The 20,327-nt window shown below is 48.7% G+C and overlaps 1 protein-coding gene across 1 annotated transcript in view; it reads left to right on the forward strand.

Annotated features, from left to right (window-relative positions):
* Positions 1–20,327, forward strand: part of LOC100769264 (A disintegrin and metalloproteinase with thrombospondin motifs 2) — a 201,179-nt gene that overhangs the window by 142,962 nt on the left and 37,890 nt on the right. Inside the window, 1 exon segment of the mRNA XM_027427626.2 lies at positions 14,323–14,406. Within this exon segment, the coding sequence (XP_027283427.1) occupies positions 14,323–14,406 (84 nt within the window).

The following is a 20,327-nucleotide window of genomic DNA, read 5'->3' on the forward strand; positions in this document are numbered from 1 at the left end:
TCCGTGGGATAAAACTCACTTCCGTTTTGGAGGTCGGGCGTGCCACCAACTATTTTATATCCATGTAGCTGCATCTGTCCCCTCATCCTTAATTATGTCCTTAGACTGGGTTCCTAAAAGTTAAATCTTCCAACAGGTGATGCACATGTTAGTATCTTCCGTGCCAGAGTATTCTGCTACGGCCTCATCATCTGTGTCTGCTCCACTGAGGAAAGACCATGGTCCTGTCTCATTCTTAGTTGCGGTTACTGATAACTACAACCGTGACATATTAATACTTTCTGTTGCAAGCTATAGCTATTCTGTTTTTTGTTTTATTTTACTTATTTGTTTGCTTGTTTTTACAAGACAGGTTTCTCTGTGCTAAAGAACCCTCAGCAGACAATTTCTCCCTTGCCTCCAACAATCCTCTGACCCCCACCCGCCGTAGCTGGAGCAGCTCTTTCCTGGAGGCCACTTGATGACCTCACACTGGAACTGAGTTTTACCTTTCTCCTGGTCATAACCCAACTACCCAACACCACCTATACCTCCAGCTAGTTTAACGGCCTCATAGGTCATCTGGGGTCACTGTGAGGTTCTGTTTAAAGGAGTGACTGAGCTGCTTTGATCTCTATTTGAAAACAGCTTAGATTTTTGGGCAAGAATAGTCTCTCTGAGCTGTGTGAACTGCTCTTCCACTGAGGGCAGACCCATTCCTTAGGCTCATAGAGAACACCGAGTCCCCGGGGGGCCTTCTCCGATTTCAAAGCTGCAGCTGTACCCTTTGATTTCTCCCAGGAGGATGAAGGGCCTCAGCACAGTGTGTTCTGAAACAACTCGTGTTCAATGAACAATCTCTCTTGGTGCCAAGACTCGGATATGTTTCCTCTTTTCTTTTCTAATTTAATCCAGAAATTGGCCTTGACTTGCCGAAGCCTTGCCAGGGTTTGTAAACAATCAGCTGCTCACCAACTTTCAAGAATGCTGGGGCCGGCACAGCAACAGTACAGGAATGTTTTGTGCTAGGCTCAGGGGGAGGAAATCTTGTGGACTGCAAAGCAGCCTGCAGAAGGCATCACCCCATCATCCCCCACCCCCCCACCCCAAACCCATTCACATGTCTGATTCTGCTTCCTGCAACAAAGAAACACTGAAATTTGGGGCTTCCCAGACAAGAGGGACTGGCTGGAGCAAAGGGAAAGAAGGATGGAGGCCTCCAGCAACCTTCTTCAACTGGCTGTGTTGCCTGGGACCCAGGAGAAGGTTTAGGATACTGTTTCTGGTCCTTCTGTTCCTCTTGCTTGCCCTGCAAGGCCTGAGATCAAGGCACTGTGTGTGTGTGTGTGTGTGTGTGTGTGTGTGTGTGTGTGTGTGTGTGTGTGTGTTAAAGGAGTCCCACTTGTCAGGATGACATGGGTCACTACATACACAATCCATATGAGAATTGGATGACCAGATATAGCTGGGTGCCAGGCAGCAGTGGGCATAAGTGGTTGGGGCCTAGCAGAGACCAGGTGAAAACACATCCCCTGGCGATGGCTTCCTCACTTCTGTTCACTTGTGGCTGTACAGGAATGACCTGCCTAGCCCTTGCCAGGTTTGGTTTTCTTAAATGAAGGCCAGAATCTCTGGAGGAGAACTAGTTGTTCTTCCAAATGGGCTACAAATTGCAATTAGTGCTCCTACTGTTAGGTGAATTGAAGCTGTGGTATCCACCAGGCTAGAGGGCAGCCTGGTTGTTCCTTCAGCTTGTTCCTTAGGCTACAGTCACTGTAGTCCCTTTGTGCCCAGGGGGTAGTTCAGCTCCAAGGGCTGCTGTGGCGTTCATTACTCTAGGTGTCTAGCACCTGGACAGGCGTGATGCTAGTAGAGGCCCTTGGGGCCATGAACCATTGTGTCCTACACTTCCTGGACATTGTACCTCATTATGGTCACTGGGGTGTGTGACAATAAGTCTTTCCGCTGCCTCCCGAGTTCCATTCCCCAGCTGCCCAAGTTCTGCCCGCTACTTTAGGGCCCCAAATAACACACAGAGTCTTATATTTGGTACAAATGCTGCTAGTCAAATGACTAGGATTTCTTACTTGCTAGCTTAGTCTTAAGTATCAACCATAAAGACTTATCTTATCAAACGCCACCTGTGAGTGTCTTCTCTTGCCGGGATCACATGGCAGCTCCATAGAGAGGAGAGCAGGAGGAAGTGCAAGAACAATAGAAAGAGATGACTTCCTGTTTGTCCATGCTTATATATGAGTCTGCCTGCTATGTCATTTCCTGCCTGGATCAGGGGTGTAGAGATCTGTCCCTATATTTGGTTGCTCAGAGTAGGTGTAAAATTTAGGGATGAAGACTAAAACTGTACCAGGGATGTCTGGGGCATTTGGATCAGGGAAAGCTCCTCAAAGGTTTTTTCAGCTCCTAATGCAGATTTGTCTGGGTGGTAGCAAAGTATATGCAAAGGCCCAGGGGCATCTCTCTCCTTTTCCACAGTTTGGACCCAGCCGAGGTAGCATAAGGCTCTGGGGAGAGGCAGAGATTGAAGTTGGTTTGGCATCTAGAAATATCTCCATTGGGAAATCTAGGGCTTCCCACATTGTTATTTAAAAGAAGAGGAAAGAGATGACGAAGGTTTAGTACTGGGCATCCCTGTGCAAGGAGGTACTTTATAGCCAGCCTGTCTACCTTCCCTGGTGCTTCTGCAAGGTTTTTTGTTTTTTTTTTTCTCAGATACGGCCAAGGAAGCTCAGGGAGTTGGACAGTGGAACCAAGGCACAGCAGTAGAGTCTCATGCCTGTGGGAAGGTGGCATAGACCATTTATACCCCTCCCTGACTGTTCTGATCTGAAGGGGGAGAATTCTTTAGGAGTCTCAGAAGAAGAGCAAGACCTGTCCTAGCCTTGGCTCTGTGTCTCCCGACAGTGCTGGCCATCCCCTGTCATACCCTTGCCTTTCCCTTTCATCACAAGCCATATCTTGTCTGTATACATCTATGTCTCTCCTGGGGATTGACAGAGGAAGCTTTGTCTGTTATATATTTCTATTCTAATATTGTCAACAACAACAACAGCAACAACAACAACAACACACACACACACACACACACACACACACACACACACACACACGCCCTCTTTCACCACCTGAGCACTCAGGATATGGACCCCTGATGAAGTTCTAGGTGGGGGGAGGGTCACTGTGAGCCAATGGAGTCCTGCCCTCATGGAGCTCACATTCCAAAGAGCAGAGGCCAGGGATGGCTGTGCTGGGAATGCTGGGATGGGGGCTCCATGGTCTATCCTCACTTCTGGTTCCGTCTCATCCCTGTCATTCTCCCTGCATCCCGGCAGCCTCCTCCCATCTGCCTCCCTCCTCTGTTGCCTCCTGACAGCTGATGAGGGAGCCTAGTTGCTGCCTGTCCTTGGCTCCCTTGGGGAGTTGACAGTTGTCAAAGCAGGAGTCAGAGTCCCTGTAGATGGACACGGAGGGCCAAGCATCATCACTCCCTGGTGACAGCTTGAAGCTGCTGTTGAGCTTGTCTTCTGCAGGCTCCAGCAAAGAGGTGACAGCTGAGCCAGACAAAAGAGGTGACAGCTTCACTTGCTGAGCTCCAGTCTGGGCAGATGTGGGTTGTCACTGTGCCCAAGTCTTTCCATGGTGTGCCCCCTGCCCCTGTACCAAACTGTAGTCAGATATCGCTGAGGGACTCTTCCATGGGCAATGTGTCTTAGAATTAGGGATTGTCATCTAAGATACCCCAAGTTTCATAGCAGGTTCTGAGAAGGTTGTCTGCCTGATTTTGTACCTCCAGACCCAGCAAAGGGTTGGTGCATAGTAAGTGTTCACTAAATGCCTTTTATAATTCTTCCTTTTAAATTTTCGACAAGCTCTTATGTAGCCTAGTCTGGCTTTGAACTTTCTATGTAGCTGAGGAGGACCTTGAATTCCTGATCCTCCCGGTGCCAGGGGACACATGCTGTGCAGAGGGTAACCACTTCCTGCTGTGTTGGAATCATCTCTGGCTGTATTCAGGGCATTAGAAAGTAGCTGTGAGGGACATGTCCATAGCAGGATACTCTTGCCATGAGCTTGAGCGTATAAATCTTAGCTCTGTTATGTTCTCTGAATTTCTCAGGATCCCTCTGCTGGGATCTAAGGACACCATGCAAAGTGCTGATTTAAGTCCCTTAGTAGCAGGTGCCTCTGTCTCTCCTGTGAGTCAGCTTCATATTGGGTCACCAGGCCCAAAGGACAGTGGACAGGCCCATTTGAGTCTTCCTGTTCTGTGCGGCTCTTTACCTGCACTCCATGGGGGTACTGGTTTGGAGGGGAGACTCCATGTGCCTTCCATTCTGCAGCCTCTCTAAGGTCAATGTCAGGCTTTTCCCACCCCACCCCAGACAGCCCGGGTAGCACCTTCTGGGTGACACATACATCTCTTTAGGGCTGGGACAATCAGGGTGCCTTAGATCCCACTGCTTTATTCAAGACATGGGTCAGGCCCTGTGTCTAACCGTCTTCATAGGCACTATCCAGGGACCAGACTCTTCTTCTGTGATGCGTCCTCCCGTCACTGTGGGAAGCAAAGCCCAGAGGCCTCTGGATCTGTCTGTCTCTGATGCCAAGGCTGAGGTGGGGGCAGAGCAGAGGAGTACACCTCCAGCCCTGATCTCACTTTCCACTTCTCCAACATCTCCCCAAACTCCTTCATTTCCGAGAGTGCTTTCTACTCCCAAGGCCACCCCCAGGAACTTCCTGGAGGCCATAGGCTCCTTGGGCTCATGGTGTCATTTTCCTCATCTCTTTCCTTGGGTCACAATCTGATCAGGCAGCAGGAGAATCTGGTTTACTGAGTGAGGAATGAAAAATACGTTGTTTGCTGATTACACAGTAGTGTCCAAGTGGAGTCCAATGGCAGAGCTCAAGTCCTTGGGGACAAATTGTACCACATGGGCTGGGAAACATGCAGGAGTGTGGGAAGGGGGAGGCTAGCAGTCTGACCAGGGGTAGTATAAGGACTTGGCATCCTGAACCAGGACACTACATTAAACCCAAGTCTGTGCTCAGGGAGGCTAGCCAGCCACCCCAGCATAACACTCCAGAGACTTGACATCCCCAGGTCACTGCCAGCAGGAATCAAAATCCCTGCCATCTCCGCCTTTCTCCCCATTGGGCTGAGAGTAGCTGAGAGGCCTCTGAAGGCCCCAGGCCCTCAGCTGTGTCCTTCTGTGTCCTGTGGCCTCAGCAGCCACCACCCTCCTCTGTCGGGCAGCATTACTTCTGATATTTGTCAGGTCAGCCCATGGGAGATTGGGCTTAGAAGGATCTCCTAGACTGTGACCCTAGGAGATCAGGCCCCTGCTCCAGATCCTGCTCACATTGTCACACTCTTGGTTGTGGAGAAACATCGTAAGCAAGTGCTGGTGTTTGCAGAGACCGCTCCTGGTGTTACCAGGGAAACCAGGGCTCCTTCTTTGTGTTCTTAATCTCATTAATGAAAGATTCAGTGAAAACACAGGATAGTTTTTCTGTCTGTCTGTTGTTTTTTGTTTTCTGAGACAGGGTTTCTCTGTGTAGCCCTGGCTGTCCTGGAAGTCTCTCTGTAAACCAGGCTGGCCTTGAACTCACAGAGATCCTCCTGCCTCTGCCTTCCTAGTACTGGGATTAGAGGCATGCTCCACCAGCACCCAGTTTTCAAGGATACTTTTATGAGCTCTGGAAAACGATAGGCAAGCAGGCTGTGACTCTTGGCAGCCACTGGGAGGAGGGACATGGAGAAGAAGGAGGGAAGCCGTGCCCTTGGCATTAGGCTGGCATGTTTAGCAAGGGAGGTCAGCAAGCAGGTACATGGCAACAGACAGCCATATGGTGGAGCAGGGGTGGGGCTTAGTGTTAGAGAGCAGGAAATCTCAAAGTGCCAGAGAGAATGTGCTTAGGCTTTGGATAAAGAAAGAGAAAGGAAAGCAGTAAGGTAAAAACTACACCTCTCTGAATTAGGACTGTGAAGGGGGCAGGGTTAGCCAAGCTCAATGGATGGCTATGTCTCAGCAAGTGCCTACTGAGGACAGCCACATTATCTGATAAAGGGGAAATTATTCCTCCCATTCTTTAGCTTGAATCAGCCTGCCCAAGGGATGGTCTCTTAGCCAGGTGACTGACAGGTCCTATTGAATTAACTCTTAAAGCAGAAGACAGTAGTGTGAAATGTTCTGTTCTCTGGGGAAGATCAGAATGCCACCTCTCCCCCAGGGGTGTTCATCCTTCTGACCAGGACTTAAGGAGTGACAAAGTGGGTGTTTGTCCCACTTTGTAATACTACCTTTCTAGTGTTACCAGGAAAATGGGAGGCAGTGTCCAAAGGCTGAAGCCAAGGGGGCCAAAATCTGGGACACAAAGCAACAGTTCTCTCCCCCCAAGCCTCTTGTGTTGGACAGCTTCACTAACATAGTACTATGCACTGGGGCTTTTCTAGATGCTTTAAAATTGTTTTGCTATTAGTCTTTATAGCTAACCTGTGCCACAAGGACAATTACCTCTCCATGCCTGGGGAAACTGAGGCCCAAAAAGAGTAAGTGAAGGTATCCTGAGTTACACAGCAGGATCACAGTAGGTTCCTCCTGAGGCCAGATACAATTGGGACTGAGGAGTTCAGACTCTCCTTTAGCTCACCCCGGAAATCCAGGGGGAGGGTTGGACAGTTTCCTTTGCATATTACAACCACATGGAAGAGTTTCTATGGCAATCATGTTTTGTTCCGTGCACCCCACCCCCACCCCAGTGCTACACCAGCTGAGCAGTATTCACGGAATGTGCACTAGGCTCTGTGCGTTGACAGCCTAGCTAGGGGTGAGATAGCTTGGGCCTCACCATAGGTCCATTACCCAGTAAGTTATCCTGGAGGGTATGGACTTCCACAGGAGAGGAGGTGGGAACAGACCATGAAGTCTGGGGGTCTATCTTGGCTGTTGTGTTCAGGTACTTGCAGTTAAAGAAAGGATTTACGCACCTCTAGCCCCACCCTGCCCATTTGACAAGCTCCAGGAGACACGAATACAAACAAATATTCCTCCTTAGAGGCCAGCAAACTGCTCCCCCAGCTCCCAGTGGGTGTGTCATAGCCATCTCCTTCAGCTTCTGACTGCTCAGTCTTGAGTTCTCCAAATTCTACTGAGTGCATTGTCTTGTCTCCTCAAATTCTTGTGTGTTCACTATCCCAAGCCTCTATCTACCCTGGCAGCCTAAACCTGCCTCTTCTCTATTTACTTCAGGGGTTTGCAGTGAAGCCATTCAGGGGCTGTGCCCTCCCACCACCCTCTGGGGATTCCCTGAGATGACTTTGTTCTCTGCGTTTTCCAGATGGCTTTTGACATTGCTCATGGCCCAGAGCTTAGCTCCATAGAGACACAGGGATCCCAGCAGCAGGTCTGCTCATAACCTGTCTACCATGCAGCAGGGCCAACGGGCCCCCTCACAAGGAACCCCCTTTCCTGGACAGGTGCTCCCATTCTGTACCCCAGTCCCATCCTCAAGGGAGTTTTCCTCTATCCAACCTCAGGCCACCTCAGGCCCTCCTCCAGGGCTCACTGTCATTCTAGGGAGGCTTTGCCGCCAACTAGGCAAACTTTGACATTGTCATGCAGAACCAGATCCTTCCAGTCTACTCCAGAGCAGAAACTTGGCTGCCTCTTTGCATAAACAAAAAGCACATCACAAAGCATTCCCCCTAAATGCCAGCTCCAGGCCTCCAGCACACGGAGAAGGGCTGCAGCTTTGACTCTTTCCCCACAGGGCTTAAAGGCTCCAAGATCAATTTCTTAAAGATAGGGCTCAAGGACACTATCCCACCCCGCCCCATCACCACCACCACTGAAGTCTGGGCAAAGGTTGCTGCTTCTCCCAGCACACAGGCCCTGTGGAAGGAGGGCAAAGGAGGGCTGGCTGCAGTGGGGGAGATTAGGCAGCCAGCTGTTCCACATCATCCATCCGTCCGTCCATCCATCCACCCTCAAATCTACTTAACACCTACTATGGGCTAGAATCACTGTAGAGTGCTTTGCACAGGGAAGGTGAGGTTAGTTAGTGTAAAGCCCTGAAGTAGGGCTAGGCTCCCTGTGCAAGGAGGAGCTTAGAAGAGGCAGCAGTAGGACCCCTATCTTCCTGACCTTGACATCCCATAAAGAGCTTTGGAGTCCCTCCAGTGTGGTGGAAAGGTAGGAGTTGTTTAAGCAAGGGAGTAAATGCCATCCTCATTTGAAACATGGATTACTCTGTGTGTATGTGTGTGTGTGTGTGTGTGTGTGTGTGTGTGTGTGTGTGTGTGTGTGTCCCAACCTTTTTATTCTTTAAATTCTCTTAAGGTATCTAAGGAATTCAGGGCTAGAGAGAGAGGCTGTTGGAATTCCAGGCATGCGCCTTTCCCCAGGCAGGGTGTGTGTGTGTGTGTGTGTGTGTGTGTGTGTGTGTGTGTGTGTGTTCCAGCTGGGAGGTGGCCTTACCACCCATTCCAGACCACATGACTTCTCTCATCCATCCCTTCCCTCTACTCCTCCCTGACCCTGAGCTCCATATTCCCACATCTCCCCTCCACCTACTTTCTAAGGATCCAGAGCAATCTTGGTAAAAATAGTGTCACTGTCCTCCCCTCCAGACCCCTGACTGCTCTTTGAATAGATCTGAAGTCCTTGCCTGTTGGTATGGCCTCAGTGCCCCCTCTTCAGACCGTCAGAGCCCCTCCCTGTCCCTCTTCTGCTTGGGTGTGCCTCACCTTTACCACTCTGACCCAGGAGTTTGCACCTGGCTGTGGCTCTGCCAGGAGCACCATGCTACTTTGCTGAACCGTTCTCAGCTCTCCCGGCCCACTATGTCCTTAGGGGACACCCTGAATTGCCCTCTAGGCAGATTCCACGTAAGTGCAGCCTCTAGGACTGAATGTGCAGTGTCCCTCACACTTGTGGCATTATTTGGGGAGGTTGTAGAAACTTGGTAGGGTAAAGGTCACTGAGGACAGGATTTTGAAAGTTCTACCTGGTTTCCAGTTTGTTCTCTCTGCTTCTTGTCTATGTGATATGAGCTCTTCCACTAATCCTTTTCCACCATGATAGACTGAATGAACTTCTAGAACTATGAGCCTAGTTGTCTCTGTCAGGTGTTTGGTCAGTGTCAAGCAAAGTGACAGACACTCCTGTATTCCCTCCCAGGCTCTTACCACAGCCTTGACTGTGCAGCAGGCTTGCCAGCTTCTGAGCAAGCTTGGTGGCTTTGGAGTGTCACTCTCTACCACCCCTCAGGAATGCAGTTTCATGCCTGTTCTCCTGACACACAGAGAGACCACCCAGCTTCTGCTGGGTCTCCTGGGTACCTAGCTGCCTTGGGCCAGTGGAGAGGGAGAAGCCAGGCCAGAGTTCCTGGGTGACTCGGCCCATAGTGTGGCTGACTCATGTTGAGATGTTCCACTGAGAACCAAAGAAGGGCCTGTCACTCAGCTACAAATTTACATGCACGGTGGGGTCAACGCTGTCACACTAAGATCTAAACATGGGGGCACACATGGCTTTCTTTAGTCCTTTCTAATGTTCCTCCTTCGAAAGCACCCAGCCCTAGGACAGAAGAACACTTATTTTCCAGCTCTTGAGAAGTAGTTTCTTCCTCTTTCAGAACTTTGACCAATCCCTTTGTTAGTTAACTTTTCTTTGCTGTGTCAAAACACCTGAGGTTTTCAACTTAGGAAGAGGAATTGTTTCTTTGACCTCATGGGTTCAGAAGTTTCAGAACATGATCACGTGGCCTTCCACTGGGGGCTTAAGAGAGGCAGAAGATCCTAATGGGGAGTGTGACAGACAGAGCCGCTCATGTCAAGGTTACTAGAGGGAAGCAATTGAGAAAGACAGACACAGAGACAGTCAAACCGACCAGGTCCCAAATCTTCAAGGACATGCTCCTTCCTGACAACCCAACTTGGTACTCTTAGGCTCTGCCCCCAACCCAAAAGGTTCTATCAGTTTACCAAGCACGAGAGGCCAGACAATGAGCCTCCAGTACAGGAGCTTTCAAAGGACATTGGCAGTGCAAACTACAGCGACCCCTGACTCCTGCTGGGGCAAGTGTAACAAAGCACCACAGAGTAGAGCTAGTGTAAGTGACAGTTTTTCTCAGGTAGCTCTGGAAACTGACAACTCCAAGATCAGGATTGCCAGCCAACCTGATCACCACCCTGCCAACAGTTGTGTCCTCACCTGGAGGAGATGAAAGGGAAGATGAAGGAGGAGAGGGAGGGGCAGGAGGAAGAGGAGGGTAAGGTAGCTAGCTCTCTGCTGCCTTTCCCACAGGTCACTAATGCCATCTCAAGGACCCTACCCCCTGACCTCACCTAACTGATCACTTCTGAAGATACTCCTCCAAAAGCTATCATATGGGGGATCAAAATCCCATCCTGCGAATGGGGTTGGACATAATTGGTCTCTATGGTACACTCCTTGCTTCCACGTTAGGGAACTGTGTATGGCACAGCACACACCTGCCCATGGCTCCTGCCCTTGAGATGGAGGACCTGTGCCTGTGGTTCATCCTTGCTGTAACAGCCACGATACAGGTCTGTCCTTCCCTCCTGCAGGCCTGCATCCCTGGGCTCCCTCTGAAACATGGCAATGGCCAAGTAAACTGACGATAATCCTGCTCTTGTGCCATGGGCTCAGGTGATCCCTGGTGTCTACTAGGCTCATGGCTGGGAGCTGGCCTCCTCATTCTTGCTCACTGCCCAAGCATGTTGAGTCTCTATGTGGCCTCCCAGGGGCCTCTGAGGGTGGGAACCTGTCCCTCTCAAAAGCACAGGCAGTGGGGGCATCTAAATGCACTCTGCTTTTCCTTGTTGGCTGTGGGAGCTGCTTTATACTCACCCCATCCCCACCCCACCCCCACCTTCTCTGAAGACTAAGGCTACGAAGTTGCTTTCCCTCCCCTGCCCCTTCCTGCTACAGCAGGACTTTCCAGGGCCTCTACTCTGCCTAACTGTGATTCTCAGCAGAAGTTTGTGAGCCATAATGACCTGGCCTTGCTCGTCACAGATAAAGAATTAAAAAATAAAGAAAACAAACCCCTCTCTTCCTTAAGTAAAAGATCTGGGTTTTAAAGCCGTTGTCTCAGCCCAGACTGAGAAAGAAAATCTAGTTTGGGCCTCAAAGTTGAGGCAGCAATGCCTGTGGTTTAGGGGGGTCCACCCACTTCTCAGACCTCATGCAGAACCACGGGGCAATACTGTTTGCCAACTATGAAAAATACAGTTTGGGTTTTCGTAAACACCATTCCATCGTGTGTGTGGAAATCAGATCCTCGCAAGAGCTCTGCAAGACACACTTCTGCTCTGATGTTATGAAGGAGGCAGTGGGTGGTGGGTGTGGACAGTGGGCGTCGGGCTAGGTCGCCCAGCCCTTGGGCTCTACTTTCTGAGCTTCAGGTGCTAAGGTGGGTACTTGGGTATTTATTAGATGGTCCTCAGGGGCCAATGCCATGCTACCCAGACAGACAGGACACTCAGGGGACTCAAGACAAAGAGCACAGCACAGAGTCCTGATGCTGTGACAACCATGTTCCCACACTTCTGATTGTGTCACTTCTTCCCCAAAGGAGAGGAGGACAAGAGAACAGAAGCCAACTTATAATCACATTGTCTGTCTGTGCAGAGGTTCCTGGCAGAGCCTGTGTGTTGGGATCAAAGGTGGCATTGGTTGGGGACCAGTGAGCTTGTTAGCTCTGTGCTCTGATTGGTGCCATCTTTATCCACAACTGTGGTGACAGCAGCAGCCACTGGACTGTGCCTCGCAAGCCCTGTGTCCCTCTTCACCCCATCCATCACTATGATGATTTCATTTTTCTTGTTATGCTCAGATTCCCCAGGCATCTTCCTGCTGTTTAGAGGGAGCAATTACAGTTGCCCTGGGAAGAAAACCTGAAAATTGGGGTGCAGCTTAGCCATGTCTGCTTTTCCATCAAGGGCCTCATGGGCAACCTCTGGGCCAGTCTGCAAACAGACAGCATGTGTGGCTCCACCAATTTTCTTCTTTCAGCAAGTGTCTGCTGGCCATGCTCTGCTCTGCTCTGCTTTGCTCTGCTCTGGGGCTGGGGAGAGGGACATTCAAGGAGGGGAAGTACAGACTGAGGCAAAGGTCAGTAGCAGTGGTATAGCAGGCTTTCTCGGACCACCAGCCCCCCTAATCATGACACTTATTAGTTATGAATGTTCGACCTTATCTTATGCTTGTCCCACTAGCTCTTATAACTTAATTTAACCTGTTTCTCTTTATCTGTGTTTTGCCTCAGGGCTTTTTACCTTTCTTTCATTCTGTATCCATGCTTTCCTGTTTCCTCCATGTCCGGCTGGCTGGCTGACCCCTGCCTGGCTAGCTAGCCCCTGGCTGCTCCCTGGCTGCTCCCTGGCTGCTCCTCAGGGTCCATGAGAGCACCAGCCTTACGCCCATGGGCCTGCCCCAGAGCAGCTTTCAGCTGGGAGCTGCATTTAACCAAGAGCTGCTTTTAATGGTCATGGCTCTAGGTAGTTGGTACTCATACTATGGCAGGTGTTTTTACTTAGCTTGTTGTTTTTACTTAATGTGTTGGCTACTCAAGTGCTTGCTGTGCAGCAGAGCCTCTTAAAGGAGCTGTATCCTTTTTTTGTCTTTTTCTTTCTGTTTTTTTTTTAAACAACAACATATCTTTACCTAGTTAAACAAATGCAATGCATCTTTACATAGTTAAACAACTGTTCTATTCCACAATACTGTGGGGCTTAAGAAGGATGGGGTACCAATTCACCACAGGAGCATGTCTGACCTGGAGGGGCCCCACAAGAAGGAACAGTGTTTGCTCAGCCAGTGAAGGAAGGGCCAGTGAAGGGCTATTCCAGAACGTTCTGAGTTTGAGGTGGGAAGATGTGGGTGACCCCAGGGTAAGGAAGCCACTAGCAGCTCTGAGCCTGAGGTTAACCTAGCATGTGTTTCTAGATGGTGGTTGTCATGCTGTAGACCATGGGAGTTCATTCTCCTTCCCCTTTATGCTGTGGGCATCCGGGGACACCTACAGATGCCTGCGAAGGATAATGTTTTTATTTGTTTTACATGTCTCTGTGTGCACATATGTGGGGGTACACATGTGTGTGAGTACCCATGTGTGGGGGTATACATGCCTGGGTACTACAGAAGCCAGAGGACAACACTGGGCATTCCACTCTTACTCTCAAGCTGATCAGAGAGACAAGGTCTCTCTCTGAACCTGAGCTAGGTTGGCAGCTGTGAGCCGTAGAGATCCTCCTGTCTACAAACACCCCCTACCAGCACTGGGGTTACAAGTACAGGCAAGGCCATTTTTCACGTGGGCATTTGGGATTTGAACTCGGGTCCTCATGCTTGCATAGCAAGCACTCTTACGCACTAAGCTATCTCCCCAGCCCCCAAATAATGTTCTTAAGTATAAAAATAAAAAAAAATAGTGCTCAAAATGTGAAAGAAGACCATGACAGGCATGGCATAGAACAAGGCAAGCAGAGTAAGAGACCCTGTGATGAATGCTTCTGTTAACAGGATGAAGGTAGAGTTAGTTGCCGATCCAGGGTGGTCCACATTTCCAAGTGCAGCATCCTTCCCCATCCGAAAGACTTAGCTCAGTTCCAGAACACCTTTCAGGTGTTCAAGTTCCTGGAGTAATATGTTTGATATTTGTGTTTAACCTACACACAGTCCCATATTCATTAAGTGGTTCCTACATGACTTACAATACTTCATAAGGCACAAATGCCATGTAACAGGCTATTGTCTAGTTTAGAAGGAAATGACAAGGGAAAAAGCCTGTATACTTTCTGTAAACTTTTCCCCAAAATATTTTTGATCTGGGGTTGATTGAATCCTTGGACGTGGAGTTTGTGGGATACCGAGTGTGGAGTGAAGCGATGTACACGGATAACATTTCACAGAGCAGCAACAACCAGGAATGACTTACTCTGACAGTTGTCATTCCTTCTGGAGGGAATGCCATGCTTCAGTTGGGAGGTGATGGTGAGAGAATTCTTTGCTTCAAGTTCAGCTCTGAGGGAGGGTATAGGTCAGGAAGTGGGATGTCTCAGGAGGCCACTGCAGAAATCCAGGCAGATGATAGTAGCAGCCGGGACCAGGGAGGGTCGTAGAGGGATGGATCAAGAGGCAGTTTGGAGTTGATGGAATATTGGAGGTAAATATGTAGAGAAAGACAAGCAGGGCCCCTGGGTTCTTACCTGGGGGCTTGGGAACAAGATGCCAGGTACACAGCCGGAGCCATCTTTGGCCCATCGTTCCTGCTGATATCTCCCTGGCTGTCTTTCAGGTCAATGAAATCTACCATGACGAGTCACTGGGGGCCCACATTAACGTTGTGCTGGTGAGGATTATCCTGTTGAACCACGAGAAGGTGAGTCCCTGTCTCTGGAATGTGTGGAGCCCTGCAAATGAGGTTTGGCCCTTCTTTGAGATTGCTTGCTCTCCCACAACACCCTGCCTTTCCCTGGACACCCTATGGCCCTATAATAAGCAAGAAGCTGTGAGTCTCCCACCCACCCCCCAGACTCTCTGTACTCTTTACTGTGAGCCATGACTCTGCCTTAAAGTACAGGTTATTCGGTGTGGTAGGGCCAACAGACCAGTAGGCCCTACCACTGCAGAGACAGCTGTGGTCCCAAGAGGCTGAGGTTGGGTGTGTCCAGGACACAGGGACTGGAGGAATCCTTGCTGTAGTCTCTGCCTGTGGGAAAGAAGAAAGCAGCGAGCAGGCTCATGGTAGCCTCATTATAGTCTCAGTCCATTTAAGAAAAAGTCTGCCCCAGGGTATAGAATCCGCCCTGAGGGATTCAGCAGGTGAATGGCAGCCCTGAGTATAGACAGGCACACAAGACCAACGTGAGAATGAGCTGAGACTGGAATTCTGTCTTTGAGGGGATCCTGGTTCTAGATCTTACGAAAAACACACTCATATTATTTGCTGTATCCATCCATGTTTTTGACATCAGGGTTCTCAGGAATTCTTGGCTCATGTGCCCTTCTGGCCATGTCTAAAATCTGTGCTCTCATCAGACCTCCAATATTCAGCTTCACCAGGTCTCTCCGACCCTGTCTGCTTCCTCCTGCTCTTAAATGCTGAGCCCCTTCCCCCACAGTCCTGGAGGGCGGTAGTTACTCTTGTGACCTGACAAAAGCAATCTAAGGAAGGATTTATTTCCGTTCACATACTATGTTCTGAGAAAAGCCATTAGGCAAAAAGGAGGGATTGGCCAAAAGCTAAGTGAGGGGATGTTTAATACTGTGTTCAATCTCTGTAAGGTTTGCATTTTAGAGTCATAGCGATGGCGGGGACAAAGTGAGAGCAGTAGTTAGGATGTCATTTGTCCTTGTCATACAGAAGGCCGTGCCTCTTCTCTGTGGAATTGGAGAATGCTTTAAAATGACACAAGAGTTTAAGTCATAACAAAAATGTCACTGAATTTTCTATAATTAAGAACTAAAGCCTTTCCCACAGTGTGTTCCCATGAGGTACCCCAAGTCTGATCATAGGTGACAGAAAAATACTTCCAAACTTAAAAGCAACTGAACCACTTTGAAAAGTTTTGTTTCGTAGTGGTGTTTTGTTTTTAAGATGGGTTCTCATGTAGCCCAGGCTAGCCTTAAATTCACTGTGTAGCCAACAATGACCTTGCACTTCTGATCCTTCTGTCTCCATCTCCCAAGTGTTTGGGTTACAGGCATGTGCTAGTACCCCAGTTTTTATGTGGTGCTGGGGACTGAACCCAGGCTTTCAAGCATGTAAGCAAGCACTCTACCAGTTGAGCTACAACTTCAACCCTTGAAAACACTCTTTAAAACTGACTGGGAAGAATATAGAACTGCAACTGCAGGTGTCTTGGTTTGATAAGGGACTCGTACACCCATGAATTTGAGTGTCCCGGGTGGGGGTTGGGGGCTGAAACCAAGCCCTGTGTGACAACTGTAATGAAACCTACATCACACTTCTCCTGGGAGCCGGGAAAGCACTGAGGGCCATCAGCTCCACCAGGAAGTGGTGGGGAGGTTCTGCCCTGCTGTTGGCACCCCTCTAACAATCTTGTAATGAGTTTTTTGTCAACTTGCCACAAGCCGGGGTCATCCAGAAAGAGGGAACCTCAGCTGAGAAAATGTCTCCAGAAGATTGGCCTGTAGGACATTCCTTTTGACTCCTACGGGAGGGTTCAGCCTGCCACCCCTGGACAGGTGTTTCTGATGGTATACGAAATCAAGCTTAACAAGTCATGAGGAGGGAGTCGTTAAGCAGTGTTCCTCCATGGCCTCTGCTTCAGTTCCTGCCTCTAGGTTCCTGCCTGAGTACCTGCCTTGACTTCCTTCAGTGACCAGCTGTGATCAGTACATGTAAGCCAAACAAACACTTTCCTCTCCAAGATGCTTCTGGTCATGATGCTTATGATGACAGCCATGTGAAGCTTTCCTCCTGCCCCTTCCTCCCCACCCCGGGGAGTCAGCCCTACTCCCCAAGACTGGGTCACTCCGGCTCTTCCATCCTGGCCGGGATCCTCAGCTGTCTTGGTAACTGCCAGGCCTTTGGCAGGAAGGATGGAGATGAGATTATCTCCATTTAATTGGGGAAATGGATTCACACTCTGTCTCGGGCACACTGCCTTTGACTGCTTCGGGGCAGAGTCACACTGAACACAGACGCTGAAAGAGGCTGATTTCAAAATACACGAACATGCATTGTTTTGTATTCTCCTTGCTTTACAGTTCCCTGAAATGAGTGAGACTACACCCGCAAATGTAACTCATCCAAGCTGGAAATGGTGAAGCCCTTGACTCCCCCCTGCTTTTTTCTTACAAAGTCATAAACTTTATTTTTTGTATGCATTTATATTTTTTGTCTTTTTTAAAATTTACTTTTGAGATTGTAATTGCATCATCCCCCCCCACCCCGCTCCAAACACTTCTACATATCCCTCCTTGCTCTTTTTCAAATTCCTGGCCTCTTTTTCATTAAATATAAACTGTTCAGTCTAAGTAATTAGACTTGTATGTTTGTTTTTAGGACTGACCATTTAGTATTAGATAACCAATTGGTGCACTCTTCCCTGGGAAAGACATTTTTTCATGCTCTCAGCATCCCATAGTTGCCTGTAGTCCTTTGTGTAGGTTGAGGTGAAGCGAGCATCTCTACTGGGCTGCAACATTGTTCAGCTCATGTTCAGACAGTCATGTTGGTGAGACTTCATGGGTGCTTCTGACATCACTAGGTGACACAGTCTCATGACAAAACTCCTGTTCCTCTGGCTCTTACCATCTTTCTGCCCCCTCTTCTGCAGGGTCTCCTGAGCCTTAGGGATGGGGTTTTGTAGATGTATCCATGGGGACTGGGCTCTACAACTTGTTCTCCATTCTTCTTGTTTTTATGGTACATATTATCTGTTCAGAAAGAGAGGAAAGCCTTCCATAGGTTGGTCTGGGCATCAGGTGACAGCTTGCATTCCCTGCCTGGTCCCCATTGTACTAGTTAAAAGGAAAAGTGTAAAAACCGCAGTTATTAATTTAAATAAAAAATAAATTAAAAAAGTCAGATCTTCGCTGAGGATGTAGCTTGGTTGGTAAAGTGCTTGCCTGGTATGCATAAAGCCTGGGTTTAGCCCCCAGCACTGTATGCACAGGGGTGGAGATGGGGCTTGGCATACACCCATAATTTCAGCACTGTTGAGTTGGATCGGAGGCTGGAGGATCAGGAGTTCAAGGTCATCCTTGGCTACATAGTCAGTTCAAGACCAGCCTGGGATACATGAGTCCGTGTCTCAAAAATAAATAAATAATGCCAGATCACAGCACAAGGGTCCATATGTCTCTGCCATGGAGTTTGGCCTTCTTAGAGTATATGATTCTTAGAGTGCATTTCTAACAGGGTCCCTGCACTGAGGACACTGTTGTTATTAAAGGGAGGCTTTGTAGATTGGCTGCGATGGTGGAGAAAGGAAGGCAGATGAAAGTGTGCTGGGAGACCACATGGAGAGCACCTGGCTGCTAGGTGAGTGCAGTGGAGAGACACTCAGCCAGGTAGACGATGCTGACCTGCTGTGGTTCACATGTGGTCATCTGAAGTGGCACTGCCAAAGTGTTGATCCTCAGGTGGCTCTGCCTGAGGAGATAGGACCAGTGGGATGTGGGTGGTCTTTTGGTCATTGGAGTGCACTCTCGAAGGGTCTCTGACTCATCTGCCTCTGCTCCCATTAGTGACGGGGCCACTTGTTCCTGCCATGGTGTGTCCCCCTCATCAGAGGACATATCCACTAGGCTTGAGGACATTGAACCTCCAGAAACAATGGACTAAATGAAACTTTTCTGTTTACAAAGTTAATTATCTTGGGCATTTCACTGAAGTAACAGAAGACTGACTAACATATTCAAGACAGAAAATTCAAGGTGAGGTGTTGGTGTAGGGAAAAGCTCGTGAGTTCACTTGAGGTGTGCTGGGTGCTTGGTGGCCCAGTGGAGGTGGCCGGGATAGGTGAGCACATGGGCCTGGAATCCCAGGGAAACCCGGAGCATTGAGACGGAGATGAGAATTGTTTGCACATGGGAGAGTGGGCTATGTGAGGTGGCAGCCAAGAAAGACCTTCAGTGAGATGAAGACAGAATAGGGCAGAACACAGTGACAGGTTCGTAGAAGGTGAGAAGCTGTCTTGTTTTTAAAGTTTTGAAGAAGGTCCCGAGAGATGATAGGTAAACTGCCAATGTTTTACTTAAAGACGGGAAAGGAGCAAATTTCCTTGGTGATGCACTGTGCAGCTGAATGGCAATAGATGTTTATACAGGAAAAGAGGGGGTAAATGGTGCTTCTAAAGCAAAGGAAAACAGGTGCTCCCCATGGCAGCATGTCCCAGGGACTTTGGAACATGCCTGGTGAAGCTCTATGGGACACGTTGGTATATGTCATTCTTCAAAGCTTTTTCCACAGTGGGATCATTTTCACTGGACAGTGACATTCCACAGAACTTTCTTTGGAAAATGCCACCTAGGAGGCAGTGGCAGTAAAACTAGCAACAAGTAGGTCCTTCCATACAAACTCTGGACTTGGATCCCTAGCATTTGTTTAAAAACAATCTGGGTGTAGTGGGATGTGTCTATAACCTCAGCATGGGGAGAGAAGATATAGGAGGATCCCTGGAAATCATTGACCAGTCAACGAAGCTAGACTAAGGATATCCAGGTCCAGGGATAGACCCTGGCCCAAAAATAAGGTGGAGATCAATTGAGGAAGACATCCAACATTGACCTCCTACCTCCATATGTATACACACACACACACACACACACACACACACACACACACACACACACACTAAAGTGTAAACAATCAAGACATACACACAAACACACACACTCAAGTGTTAATAATCAAGACATATGAGTTTATTGACACATAAGTGCTTCTCATACTGAGATTCTAATTTTTTTCTTAGATTTAAATGACAGAAAACTAATATCTGAGAGGAACAGATAAGATTATAATTGTTTTCTGTTAAAAATCCAAGAGACTCCATTGTAAAAATCCACAGGGTGAAAACTTCAGTGATAAAGACACACACAGTCTCGTCACTTAATGGGCACAGATCCTGAGAAATGTGTCAGCAGGCAATTTGCCATTGTGCGGTGCAGTGTACTCAGAAGAAGATGGCCGTGATGTCACTAGGTGACATCATTGCACAGGACCACCATCTTATATGCCATCTGACTTGAATTGAAATTTCAGATGCAAACATTGTGACCCATCACCATCTGCGTAGTGGGGTTGATTTAGAGAACAAAGTTCCCGCACCAGGGCTGGAGAGATGGCTCAGAGGCTAAAGTGCTCACTGCTCCTGTGGAGGACCAGGTTTGCTTCCCAGCACCTACAAGATGACTCACAGCTGAGTGAAACTCCAGTTCCAGGGAAACCCACTCCCTTTTCTGGCCTCTGTGGGATCTTACGTGTACATGGCATACATTTACTCAAATGCACTCACACACATAGACACAATTCTTTAAGGTCCCCTGGATCACAGTAACCCAAATGTCTCTGAGGTAGTGTGAGACAGACATAGGACATACAGAAAGAAAGGGTATGTTGTCCATGATAGGGAAATAAACAGCACAGAATGCTTATTTTTCTAGAAAGACACAGAGAGGAGAGGTGTTGATTTTTCCAGGTTAAGAACTGGATATTTGATGGGATGGTTCTGGGTTGCATTACAAACAGGCACATTTCAGAGCAGGTGTGTGTCCTGTGGCAAGACGGTGCAGGACAGTTTACTGCCCTGGTCTCTGGAATGGAAC

Source organism: Cricetulus griseus, chromosome 7 (genome assembly GCF_003668045.3).
Source record: "Cricetulus griseus strain 17A/GY chromosome 7, alternate assembly CriGri-PICRH-1.0, whole genome shotgun sequence".
NCBI lineage: Eukaryota > Metazoa > Chordata > Mammalia > Rodentia > Cricetidae > Cricetulus > Cricetulus griseus.